The 13,785-nt window shown below is 38.6% G+C and overlaps 2 protein-coding genes across 3 annotated transcripts in view; one reads left to right on the top strand and one right to left on the bottom strand.

The window, feature by feature from the left end:
- The window catches only part of LOC107554751 (gastrula zinc finger protein XlCGF49.1-like), a 10,645-nt gene extending 7,645 nt beyond the window's left edge, over nucleotides 1-3,000 (bottom strand). For both annotated transcript variants that reach the window (XM_016237351.1, XM_016237350.1), the window contains exons 1-2: nucleotides 2,897-3,000; nucleotides 1,175-1,326 (exon numbers count right to left, since the gene is read on the bottom strand). In XM_016237351.1, coding sequence (XP_016092837.1) covers nucleotides 1,175-1,259 — 85 coding nt within the window. In that variant the 5' untranslated portion in view covers nucleotides 1,260-1,326; nucleotides 2,897-3,000. The remainder of the gene's footprint in view (nucleotides 1-1,174; nucleotides 1,327-2,896) is intronic.
- Nucleotides 3,001-4,683: 1,683 nt separating this feature from the next.
- Nucleotides 4,684-12,772, top strand: LOC107554756 (gastrula zinc finger protein XlCGF8.2DB-like). The gene is made up of 2 exons (XM_016237358.1): nucleotides 4,684-4,809; nucleotides 11,768-12,772. The coding sequence occupies exons 1-2, from the start codon at nucleotides 4,725-4,727 to the stop codon at nucleotides 12,709-12,711; spliced, it is 1,029 nt and encodes a 342-aa protein (XP_016092844.1). The 5' UTR covers nucleotides 4,684-4,724; the 3' UTR covers nucleotides 12,712-12,772.
- The last annotated feature ends 1,013 nt before the right edge of the window (nucleotides 12,773-13,785 follow it).

Raw genomic sequence — 13,785 nt, 5'->3', positions numbered from 1 at the left:
GGTACGGCGCACCCCCCCGTGATCCGCGAGCCAGAGCGAAGCCAAGCGACTGAGCAGAGGATTGCCTCGGAAGTTGAGCCCAATCCGTCAGACCAGGTGTGAGAGCCGGCGACAGTGCCCACCACTAGGGAGCAAGCCATGGACGGTGTGAGTGCAGAGAGGAGCTCCGCCCCTGCATCATGGCTGAGGGTGAGCGGACTATGGCGGGACATAAGTGCCAAAACGAAGAGGGGAGGCCTCCAGTGGCCGCTCCTAGAAAGCGCCCTCCAGTGGCCGCTCCTCAAAAATGCCCGCCCTCCCACCTGCTCCAGTCTCCTCCACCGCAGTCAGCCCCTCTGCCCACCATCATTGCGGTGCGAGCCCCGCGAGACTGCCATCCTCCAGCGTCACCGTGGTTGGAGTGTCCTTCACCTCTGCCTCCAGCCGCCGAGGCCTGGACTAAGCTCCATTGGGCTCCTTCCTCCCGCCAGCTCCACCTTGGTCCTCAGTCGCTTCAGCTCCACCACGGATCTCCGCCTTGGTCACCAGAGCCTTCGGCTCCACCCTGGCCCCCCGGATCCTCGGCATCCCCCTGGCTTGTTGGCTCTACGTCTCGGGCTCCTCCACCACCTGCTCCTCCACTGTTGGTCGGCCCCCTGGAGTCGGTGGCCATTCTGTGTTTTTCCAATCACCCAGTGTTTAAAAGCCCCAGTCCTTTCAGTTAGTGTTTGTCGGTCCTCAAACGTCATTCCTTGTGTTCCAGTGTCTCCTACGTACCCCGTGTGATCATTAAAGACTGAATTGACGTTATCTCCGTGTTTCCTCGTTCCTTGCCTCCCGAGAAGTGTGACAACTAGTGTTTTTTTTTTTTTTAAAGAGGCAAGTGAAAGAGACTTTCACCTGCATGACCAGACAAGTAAATTAAAACATGTTCTTATGTGTATTTAAATGGCTGTAACGAAATAAGCAACATATGGTTGAAAACACTGAACAGTTGCGATATATGAAAAGAACTAAGCATGTCCAGCACTGGCTCTACAGCAGCCAAAGCGTGAAAGCAGGTTTGAATTTACCAGTTGACGCAATGAACATTCTAATTACACTGGTGCTCACTCATATGTTAGGACACTCACATGACATTCTTCAACAATATCATTCATTTCTGTAGATTTGAGCTTTGAGAATGAAAACCAACCTGTTTGTTCCTCAGTATCTTCTTGTTTCACGCTGAATGCTTCTTCAATCTTTATGTCTTCACTCTCCTCTTTAATAAACGCCATCTTTATAATAGTGTGTCACGTGGATCTCAGTTGCTTCAGCAGGAGTTTTTCTGAGTGTTTGGGGACACTGTCATATTTAAGATGAGAACAATTAACAGAAAGAAAAACATTTAAAATAAATCTAAAAATCTATTAAAGGGTTAGTTCACCCTGAAATTTTGTCTTTAATTACTCACCCTCATGTCGTTTCAAACCAGAAAGACCTCCGTTCATCTTCGAAACACAAATTAAGATATTTTTGATGAATTCTGAGAGCTCTCTGACCCTCTCATAGACAGCAATGTAATTACCACAATCAAGGTCCAGAAACGTAGCAAGGGGATCTGTAAAATAATCCATGTGACATCAGCGTTTCAACCGTAATTTTACGAAGCTACGAGAATACTTTTTGTACGCAAAGAAAAGTATGTGAAAAAAAGCTGTGTCATGCGGATACGTTTTCTACGTTGTTTACTCTTAGATTTGAACGAAAACTGCATGACGCAGCTGACACAGAATAGCATACGTTGTTTACGTTCAGTGGATATTCTCCAAAATGGCACCAGGGTGACGCGGAGGAGACGAATTGTTGAGTAAAGTCGTTATTTTTGTTTTCTTTGCGTCCAAAAAGTATTCTCGTAGCTTCGTAAAATTACGGTTGAAACGCTGATGTCACATGGATTATTTTACAGATCCCCTTGCTACGTTTCTGGACCTTGATTGTGGTAATTACATTGCTGTCTATGAGAGGGTCAGAGAGCTCTCAGAATTCATCAAAAATATCTTAATTTGTGTTTCGAAGATGAACGGAGGTCTTACGGGTTTGAAATGACATGAGGGTGAGTAATTAATGACAGAACTTTCATTTTTGGGTGAACTATCCCTTTAATGCATCTGAATACAAATTCTATCTGTATTTATGTTCTACTGTTAGTGTTATCTGTATGCACCAAGGGTCTGAGAGTAACGCAATTTCAATTCTCTGTGTGTATGCGCTGTACATGTGGAAGAATTGACAAAGCAGACTTGACTTGACTATTAGTTCCCTAGCTCAGTAGTCAGTGCACTGGTCAAGTACTGTCAGGGTGATAGTTAATGATTTTAAATGGCCTTATTGGCCAAACTACAGACACTATTTAAGATGTTATTCATATTCATTTTGATTAATTAAAACATAATGAAAGCATTTGCATTTGGCTGGTAAAAGTTGTTACTCTTGTTTGTGTTCCCATTGCATTATTATAACCAACAGTTTATTGGAGCGCCTGGAATGAGTGAATCATTTTGTGAAGCAATGCATTCAGATTCAGAATCAGAATGCGCTTTATTGCCAGGCGTGTTTACACATACGAGGAATTTGTTTTAGTGACAGAAGCTCCACAGTGCAACAGAATGACAGTGACAAGACAAGACACAGATAATAAAAAAAATAATATACAAAAATCCATTCAGTTGTCTATAAACTTGTCTATATACCAATTCTCGATATGTGGAGTGAAATTAGATGCACCTTCTAATCTATTAATAAAGTGCTGATGCTCTTCATTCGTAACGTTTCTTAAACTAAGCATTGCACTGCTACATTCAATAATAATTCATTTCACACAGTTTGTAAACGCTATGAATTGAATTGGCATTTTAGGCACTGATATAATTACCTTACATGCTGCTGCTTCTTCTTTTAAGTGGCAAATCGCACCATACACGCTTTAAAAACACAAACCTTTCTAAAGATGAATCAAAACAGACCCCGGAGTGCGACGCAGCCTTATGACGTCACATCGCCAGACCAAAATAAAAGTCCTGGACACGCGCTGCTGTCTGGGAACACAAAAGTGCAAATAAATGTACATGCAAACACACACACACACAAAACATGTCAGAGGTATTTATAATTGGTAGTCATTTTCAGCATTGTATAACATATATTTAAATATGTATAATTCAATGAAAAAGAATGTACTGCATCTAAATATGTGAGATTCAGACACCGGGGCAGAAAACTTTTTCAGTAATAAGACACTTTTTTTTTTTTTTATTGTTGTTTATATGCATTTTTCAAAAGTGCCAGAGTAGCAACTACCTAACAGGTTTGCTAATAAGGGCCACAGACAAACACAGGTAATATACAGACGTTGAAATATGTTTTATTAATTGTACAAAATTAATTGTGGCTGTCTGTGTAGTTTCTTCAATTTATACTATTTACTCATTAAAAAATTTATTATGGAGGAGTTACTTTTAATTCCTATTTTTTTTATTGTTGATTAACAAGTAATTATGTCACTTGTGTATTACTGTTATATTAACATTAATATCAACTGTATTACTAATCTGAGCGCTAGATGCCACTATTAATCACTTTACTTCTAGCAGCAGTCATCACATATAATTCAAATAAATGACATTGCAGTCATCAAACACTTAATTGCACTGTCCATGAACCGGCTGTGAAATACCCAGCAAATGTATTTGAAATGAGCATTTCATGTCTTCTCATTTTAAAAGAGTATGAACTGGGGCGGGATATTCTATTTTCTCTAGTATGCTTGAATGGCTTTTATCTTTATAAAAACTGGAAAGGTGGCTATCCTGCCCCTGTAGAGGAGTTAAACAACCTGCAGACACAGAGTCTGTGAAAACACTTCCTATACTGTATCTATACTGCAGCACTTAAGAGATTCTGAAGGACTTGGCTGATCTCAGGGCATCCCATCCAGAAGTGCCAGTGGCCTCTGCCCTGAATCTAAAAGAGGCTGAGAGCCAAACAGTGCTGACCAAGAATCTTCCTGACACTTTTGAGGACAAATGTGAGAAGGAGGTCTGAAAGCAAATCAGAAAACAGCTACAACCCTGTTGAAAAAACCAGCATATGTTGGTTAGGTATGTTTTGACGCTGGGATGCTGGTCCTTTTGCTGGTTTATGCTGGTCTTTTGCTGGTTTATGCTGGTCATGTGCTGGTCCTTTGCTGGTTTATGCTGGTCCTTTTGCTGGTTTATGCTGGTCTTTTGCTGGTTTATGCTGGTCATGTGCTGGTCCTTTGCTGGTTTATGCTGGTCCTTTTGCTGATTTTAAACCAGCAAAAGGACCAGCTTAAACCAGCAAAAGGACCAGCATAAACCATGTCAAAGTCTAGACCCTGAATATAAGACGACCGCGTTTTTTCAGATGTATTTCCAAGAAAAAACCATCATCTTATATTCGGGTCAATACGGTAATTTGTTATGCTATTTTTGAGTGTTTTTGGCTAATCAGGCCATTAACTATTACTCTGACTAGCCAGTGCGCTGACTACTGAACTAAGGAGCTGATTTGCGACACACCCAGAGTTTTAGACTGGATTTTCCCCCCTTCTTTCTGTTAATTATTCTCATCTTATTTTTTCCCCCCTGTTAATTATTCTCATCTTAAACATGATACATTGTCCAAACACACAGAAAAACTCCTGGTGGAAGCAAAGAGCCACGTGACGCACTATTATAAAGATGGCGTTTATAAAAGAGGAGAGTGAAGACGTGAAGATTGAAGAAACGTTCAGAGTGAAACAAGAAGATATTGAGGAACAAACAGGTGGGTTTCTGTTCCCAAAGCTGAACTCACTCATTTGAGTTCAGCTGAAGTCATTTGATCCTTAATAAAATAGTGACCTCTACAGAAATCAATGATATTTTTGAAGAATGGTGGACTGAATAAAAACACCTGTTTGCCTTGTACTCCTGGAAGTAAAAAAAAAGAAATAAATAAATCAGGGGATCAAAAACATATTAATGAGCATAAAAAACTTAATGGACTACTTGCACAACTATTTCCGTGTTCTACTTATTACAGCTCCGGTCAGCGTTTAGCGCACATACATACAGACCGATTTTAATAAGAATGCAGATTATTACTACGTTTTATGGCTGGCAATTAAAAAAAAAACAAGAAAATGATAATATTCTCTGCATTAACATAAATCATCTTCTACCTTCCAAACGTGCATCATGTGAAGTGACATGTGGCCAAGCCATACTCGGAATTAGTGCTCTGCATTTATCCCATCCAAAGTGCACACACACAGCAGTGAACACACACACACACACACACACACACACACACCGTGAACACACACCCGGAGCAGTGGGCAGCCTTTTTTTGCTGTGGCGCCCGGGGAGCAGTTGGGTGTTCGGTGCCTTGCTCAAGGGCACCTCAGTCGTGATTTGTACACAGTAATCATCAGAATATTTCTTCTCCCGTCTCTGAAATGTCCGGATTTTGAAATCATCCCGCGGACTCTCATTTTTAATAAGTGTCAACAAGATGATTACAGCATATTGAAAATATACCTAACTGGAAATAACCGGGCAGTATTATTTCAAAACGAAAGTGCATCACGAGGCTCAGTGCAAATCGTCCATTAGCAGTAAATATGATTGGAATTAAGTGATAAATAAGTCATATGTTTAAAAGGTTTTCCCCCATCACAGCTTGGTAGAATTACTGTATGTTGTCTACATGTTTTCTTCATTTAAGAAGAAAATTTCTTCATTTTGGTGAGCCATTAAAATGGCCAGTTGCCAATCATTTTATGATGAACTGCAACATGATAGATGATTTAAATTGAGCAACCCAATCAGTTTCAAATCAAAACACAAATTGTGCACTAGAGAAAGCATCTGTTGTGAATAATGTTTCTCATCCTGAACTCCCTGTAGTAGCGCTTGTGAGATTTTCTGCACATTAAGACGCACGATGTGAGGAACACCCCCACCCCCCAATATAATTATTCCATAATATAGTTCCATGTCAACTCAATCAGAGATCCCCTGCTCAAATTTGAGATTTTGTCAATATTTTTTTCTAAAGAAAGATGAACATGTATAGTGATGAAAACCAAATGTGGGTCATATAGATGCTTACAGATTATACTTTTTTCTTTTAAAGAGTAATGTCTGCAGAACAAATAGTGTTGAAGCTGGAAATGTATCTTGTTTTCCTCTATCAAAACAATTGCATAGAACATACCTGTCTGAATGCCAAAAAGATTCCTTTTTCCAAAGTTTGCATGCCTTTAATACCTTTTAATATCATTTTAAATTCTGGTTCTTAATAAACGTTTCTTTTATAATCTTCATTTTTAAAGGGATACGCCACCCCAAAATGACAATGTTGTCATTAATCACTTTACCTCCATGTCGTTCCAAACCCGTAAAAGCTTTGTTCGTCTTCGGAACACAATTTAAGATATTTTAGATGAAAACCGGGAGGCTTGTGACTGTCCCATTGACTGCCAAGTAAATAACACTGTCAAGGTCCAGAAAAGTATGAAAGGCATCGTCAGAATAGTCCATCTGCCATCAGTGGTTCAACCGTAACGTTATGAAGCGACGAGAATACTTTTTGTACGCAAAGAAAACAAAAATAACGACTTTATTCAACAATTCGTCTCTTCTCAGACGCAGACGATTTTATTGCGCGATTCTGAAATTGTTTGCGATAATGACAGCTGTTTGCATAGCTTCTCAGTGAACTACGGCTCTGTGAAGTAAATGCTGCTCCATCTGAAAGCATGTGAAAATACCACATTTAATAACATATTTTTACTCCAAACTCACTTCATAACATCAGTCGAGTGTTTGAAATCAATCCTTCTGTGAGATGATGTGGCTTCTTACACAGAATAAGGCACGCAACATATTTCATAGTATTTAAGCAGTGATAAAGGCATTGCATTATAAATATACTTTATTTTAATGAAAATTATAATAATAAGAACTCCGATAAACCGTATATTGCCGTAGTCGTGTGTTTATTAGTCACGTTGAATCAATGAAAGCAGTTGAATCTTCTGTTTATTCAGTTGCAGCGATAGGCATTTTCTGGGGTTTTTCTGCGAGGCTTATTTGGAGTTTCAACGCGAGAGCGCCCTCTGGCCTTCAGATGGAGATTTACTGCTGATCACAGAACCGTGTGCTTCACTGAAAGATACGCATGACAATCGCAGTTTCTGTCGAATCGCAATCTCGATTCCATTTCGATTTATCGTGCAGCCCTAGTGCCAATCACAACACACACTGGCCCAGCTAACCAATCACAGCACATTTCGTATTTCAGAAAGCGGGCCTTCATTTGATACATACCTGGCAATAAAAACTCATTCTGATTCTGATTCTGATTCTGATACAGGAACTATTTGAGCTGTTCATGCCAGACTGGGGAGAGAGGTGTTGTAATAATGAAAAATAATAGTATGATAACCTAGTATGATAGCCTGTTCTAGTACACCCCCAAAACAAAATCAAAACTTTGTTAAAGAGCATAATAGGACTGCTTTAAAAAAAGTATCATCTGTATGCATAGTGAGCCATATTTGGTGCACCAAAATCACAGCTGTCCTCCCTTATCCTTTTCATTTGCTTTCTTTCCCGCTCACTGGTTCATTCAATGGTATTCTTAAACTGCACTCGGTGGTCCCATAGACTGTAAAAAAGATGGATGACACATTTCCAATTAATTTCACTACAGAAAAGTGAAGCCAAACAATCTCCTTATGGCGGCTGTTATCACCTAAAAATTACGTTATTTGCAGCCAGAGTCTGCAAAGTAGTGATCATGAGGTGGAGCCGCGGTATCAAAAGTCCCGCCCAAAATTCCACAGACCCAATCGCAAGATCACAACCATGACGCCACACCCCATTTTTAAATATTTATATATTTTATATGCTTGAACATACATCAGCATGGTAATAACTACCTAAAATGACAGAAACCATCTTTGGAAGAAATGTATTTGAAGCATAATTTGATTATTTAGTTAATATATTGTCACACGTCCCAATAGATTACATGACCTATACTGTGTCCAGCCACCTGGGGACGATCGAAACATTTTGGCATCACTTTTCAGGACTTGTGCGGCATACTTGGGTGGCCCCCGTAAAGTGTGATGAAATCTGAATAGAAGTGGTCATAGGAGATTCCTTCTAAACGCTTGTGTACTAGGTCGAAACAGTAAATACATCTCAGTTGACAACTTGTAATGGAATCACCAAACACACACTTTAACCTTTTGAACAGTATGGTCCTACATGTGGGATTTTTATTTAGGTGCCCCTGGGAGTACGGTCCCACATATGGGATTTAGAACATCACATAACTGCCTAATTCAAACAGTGCTTTCGCGCTTTGGCTGGCGCTGAGACGCTCTCTGCACTTTTTAAAGCACATAATGTTTATTTTAGGTTTCATACATTTAAATATACTTAAGTACTAGTAAAACAATACATTTAGAATTTGTAAAATACACAAGGTTGTCTATGGAAGCAGCAATAACAATTACAGCAAATATAGCTGCAAGCAGCGATTACCGGGGTTCAAGCACTTTAAGGCCTTTATTGCATTTAAGCTGTTATGGCCTAGGCCAACCTGAAATTTTGGATATTTCGCACACACACACATACACAACCTGAAATGAAAGGGCTTAAGCATAATACTTAATACAAAGTAAGCATATTTACACATGCAAACACATATTGTTGAAGATATAGAGATTTAAAGTAAATGATAGGTAACAAAATGCTCACTGCAATCATGATGTGGCATAATTGCAAAATTTGATTCCTCCATGCAAATTAAGTGGTAAAGTTTGACAAAATGTGATATTGAATGTTATCATAGTGACTTTATAATTTATAGGCATGAATACAAATGGCAGACCTGTAAATAGAGCTATATTAGTAAGCAGAATGAGCCAATTAATGGTCTTCTACTGTCATCTAGTGGTTAAAATGTCAATTCCAGGGATTTGGCCATGTAAATGTACTTTTTCACCTTTTTAACCATTATAGAGGCAACTGATGTCTGAGCACCATAAATTTAGCATTTTGCATGCTTGTCTACAATCATATGACACATAGGCTCACCTTTCATGAAGTTTTGAGCTTTAATGCAAATGTTCAACATTTTTTGGTAATTATTGACCAAGAGAGTCTAGAGAAGTGTACTGCAGTGATTTTATTGGTTTTAAGTTTAAAGCCTATGACTAGTTCACAAAAGTGGGTTTTTTAAATAATCTCAAATACTTTTAACAGCAGTGAGCCGCAAAGTTGAGGCAAAGTTGTTCAGAATGAGGAGATCTATCATATGAAATGAAGATATAGTGTATAAGTGAATATATGAACATTTTATTGCAATTTGAGGTCATTTACTATAGAAATACTGTGTTTTTGAGGCTGTTTTAACTGTTATAGCGCCACCTATAGTCCGATCTCCATGAAAATGTGCATGCTTGTTACGAGTTATCTGTCACATGTTTTCACCAAGTTTCATAAAGTTTCAAGTTTTTGTTTAGGTTTTTTAGGCTTTTGGGTATATGTGGCCACACCCCTTTTATAAATGACCCCGTTATAGCCAACCAAAGGACAAAATTCTAAATTGTTTTGATAATTATTGATCTGGAGACTCCAGAGAATATTACTGCAGTGGTTTGATCAAGATTGAGTGAAAAACCTAGGACTAGTTCGCAAAAGTAGGTTTTTAACATATTTGTGAATATTTAATGACCGATTTGATTGACAGGAATGGTTCTTGAGGCAAAGTTGCTCATTATGAGGAGATCTATCAAATAATATGCATATTGTGTGGATGTGTGAAACACCACGTGATTACAGAGCCATAAAACTCGTTAGCGCCAACTAGTGGCCAATTTCTTTCATTATATGCAATTTGCAGGCGTCAGAGATCCACTAGCAGTATGTGGGTACTCTCGGACCTTCTGGGAGTGAGGAGATGTCTGATAATGACAATAAAATATTTTTATTAAAATACTGCAAATATTGTTTGGATATTGTATTGAAATATTTCTTGGTTCATTCACCATTGGCAAGTGTTTTGTACCCTGTTTGCCCTCCGCAAACAGTGTCGGGGAGTCGGTTAAAAAAATTTGATTCCTTGACTCAACTCCAGCACAGGAATTTACTTTCCTTGTTGACTTAAGTTTGTAATTATACATGCCAGCTTTGTTGCTTAATTTATGTTATATTAATGCAATAAATATATATTTGCTTTTCCATGTTTAACCTATTTGTATTCATAGTCATTAACCAAACCTTAAATAATCAAAAACTCACATTGAGAATACACAAACCAAAAAGTATACAATATTGTATGTATTTGTGCACCTGTTAAAATAGACGTGCACAATGCACATGATTGTATGGGTGTAGCGTCATCACTCAGCCATTATAATGACATGAATTCATTAAGGAATTCCTTCTTTCTTGTTTGTTTAATTCTGAAATTACATTCAACCACGGCTGTTTCTCATAACTTTTCCCTCTGTAAAATTAGGTATTGGCAACCATGTTGATAGCTACTCATAATTTCAAGGTAGTGTCATTGCTAAATTGGACAGTCACGCTAAAAGTGTGTTGTTTTATTAAGGGGAATTTAAGGCTACATGTCAAGAAAAAAATTAAGTGTCTAATACCAACTGCAATCTTGTATCATTCCTGACCCTGTTTTGCTGTAAGGTAAATAGAGTTGATATGTCAATTACATTGACTCCTATGGTGTCAAAAAAAAAATGGAATTGAACAAACTTACTTTTTTTCAAAAATAATTTCTAGATTGTACATTAAGATATTTTAGTATCTCTGAGTCCACAAAATTTCTATTTAGTTCATATGCTACCAGATGAGACCAAACACGAGTTACGTGTTGGAAAAATGCTACAGATGTGGAGGCAGTAACAAAACCATCCTGTACCTGATCTGTCCCAACAGTCTTTAATCGGCATATTGATATTAATTAATCTATTAATGGTCAGATCTCTATTAATAAATCAGATCAATCTTTCACACTGATCAGTACAGCCCTTCTATGCGCTAAGTTGCTTTCAAGGAAAATCAGACAACTACAGAAACACTGAACTATAGAGTTTTTGCACCCAGATGTTCCCTGAATGCCCTATTGAGAAACGGTAGAAGACCTAATACTCAGCCCTGTGGCACTCCATACTTTATATAAATAAGAGGTGCCTTGTCAAACACAAGTATTACTACTTGTTGGATAGATACGATCTAAACTGTGCTAATGCTTGTCCACAAATGGCAACATAATTACACAATTCGCAAATTATCCAAGAAAATATTGTTGTTTATACTGTGGAGAGATCTGAAAGCACTATAAACTGAAAAAAAACAGAACGGTTTTTCGTGCAACACTGAACATATGTGCAAGGATGCTATTTTTTCTAATATTTTAGATGAAAATGGCAGGTTTGAGATTAGTGTCTAATTAACCATTTCCCTTGGGTTAAGCTATGTTTTTTCTTCTTCTTAAGGGGTTTAACATCTGACAGCTTAAACTTTTTTGGGACATAAAAATAAGCATAGAGTCAATAATATTAAGAAGAGAGTCTGGGATTGCAGGAAACACCTGTTTCAGTATCTTAGGGGGTATAGGATCTAGCATCAATGTTGTTGGTTTTGTCTGTTGTCTTTATGCCATTAAACTTTGGTTGATGTGTATTTGGCTCTTTTCACCTTAGACATGATTGCACAGAAAGAAGAGAGTCAAGGACTGAATAAATCAGAAGAGCAAGATCAGCATGAGGAACATCATGATTTCATAACTGGAGAAAAATTTAGTTGCTCACAGACTGAAAAGTCTTCCTCTCGAAAAAGAGCTCAAAAGACAGGAAGTGGAAATGATTTCACTTGCCAACAGTGTGGACAGAGTTTCGGTCAACATGGAAACCTTAAAGTCCACATGAGAATTCACACTGGAGAGAACCCTTTCACCTGCCAACAGTGCAATAAAAGTTTCAACAGAAAAGGAAACCTTAATGTCCACATGAAAATTCACACTAGAGAGAGACGTTTTACCTGCCATCAGTGTGGAATAAGTTTCACTCAAGAAAGAAGCCTTAAAGTCCACATGAGACTTCACACTGGAGAGAAACATTTCATCTGCCAAGAGTGTGGAAAAGGATTTAATCGAAAAGTAAGTCTGAAAGTCCACATGAGAATTCACACTGGAGAGAAGCCATTCACATGTCCTCAATGTGGAAAGAAATTTGATCAACATGGAAACCTCAAAGTCCACATGAGAATTCACACTGGAGAGATGCCTTTTACCTGCCAACAGTGTGGAAAAAGCTTCAACAGAAAAGGAAACCTTAAAGTCCACGTGAGAATTCACACCGGAGAGATCCCCTTCACCTGCCAAAAGTGTGGAATAAGTTTCACTCAAAAAGGAAGCCTTAAACGCCACATGAGAATGCATACTGGAGAGAAACCTTACACATGCCCTCATTGTGGAAGGAGTTTTACACTTAAATCAACCCTTACTTCCCATGTGAGAATTCACACTGGAGAGAAGCCATTTGTATGTGATCAGTGTGGAAAGAGTTTCAGATTCAACGTATCCCTTAATCACCACATGACGATTCACTCAAGAGAGAACTGGGCCCGTATTCACAAAACATCTTAAGGCTAAAAGTAGCTTATAACTCACCGATTTAGGAGAACTAAATTTAGGACTCCTACATTTTTGTTCTAAGAGTATTTCACAAAGCGTTTTAGCTCTAAAACTAGCTCCTAAATCTGTGAAACGTTAGGAGTAGTGAAGAGGACTCCTAAGTCACTAAGACCAAGCCACAATCTTTCCTAAAATGGCTGTTGCCGGCAGTCTGCCTTGGAATGTAAACAAAGTTTACTGGATTTTAAAATTTACTGAAATTTTAATGGAACTCAAATTTAGGCCCTAGCCCAGCCCTGGCCTGAGATGCTCAGGCCCTAGCCCGGCCCGTGTCCGACAAGCTTATCAGAATTACCGGCCCGAGCGCGTCTTTTTTCCCCTTCTGCCAAAACAGATTAAACTACTGTTTCAGCTATTAAAATAGTTCCGTTTTGTATGTAATAGCAAAGTTTAGATTATATTTTGTTTCAGTTTTTTATGAAGTTAATTTAAAAAAACGTTTGGATGACGATTCACTCAAGAGAGAACTGGGCCCGTATTCACAAAACATCTTAAGGCTAAAAGTAGCTTATAACTCACCGATTTAGGAGAACTAAATTTAGGACTCCTACATTTTTGTTCTAAGAGTATTTCACAAAGCGTTTTAGCTCTAAAACTAGCTCCTAAATCTGTGAAACGTTAGGAGTAGTGAAGAGGACTCCTAAGTCACTAAGACCAAGCCACAATCTTTCCTAAAATGGCTGTTGCCGGCAGTCTGCCTTGGAATGTAAACAAAGTTTACTGGATTTTAAAATTTACTGAAATTTTAATGGAACTCAAATTTAGGCCCTAGCCCAGCCCTGGCCTGAGATGCTCAGGCCCTAGCCCGGCCCGTGTCCGACAAGCTTATCAGAATTACCGGCCCGAGCGCGTCTTTTTTCCCCTTCTGCCAAAACAGATTAAACTACTGTTTCAGCTATTAAAATAGTTCAGTTTTGTATGTAATAGCAAAGTTTAGATTATATTTTGTTTCAGTTTTTTATTAATTTACTGAAATTTTAATGGAACTCAAATTTAGGCCCTAGCCCAGCCCTGGCCTGAGATGCT

This window comes from Sinocyclocheilus grahami, unplaced genomic scaffold, assembly GCF_001515645.1.
Source record: "Sinocyclocheilus grahami isolate Dianchi unplaced genomic scaffold, SAMN03320097.WGS_v1.1 scaffold512.1, whole genome shotgun sequence".
NCBI lineage: Eukaryota > Metazoa > Chordata > Actinopteri > Cypriniformes > Cyprinidae > Sinocyclocheilus > Sinocyclocheilus grahami.
This window is presented reverse-complemented; position numbering and strand designations above follow the sequence as displayed.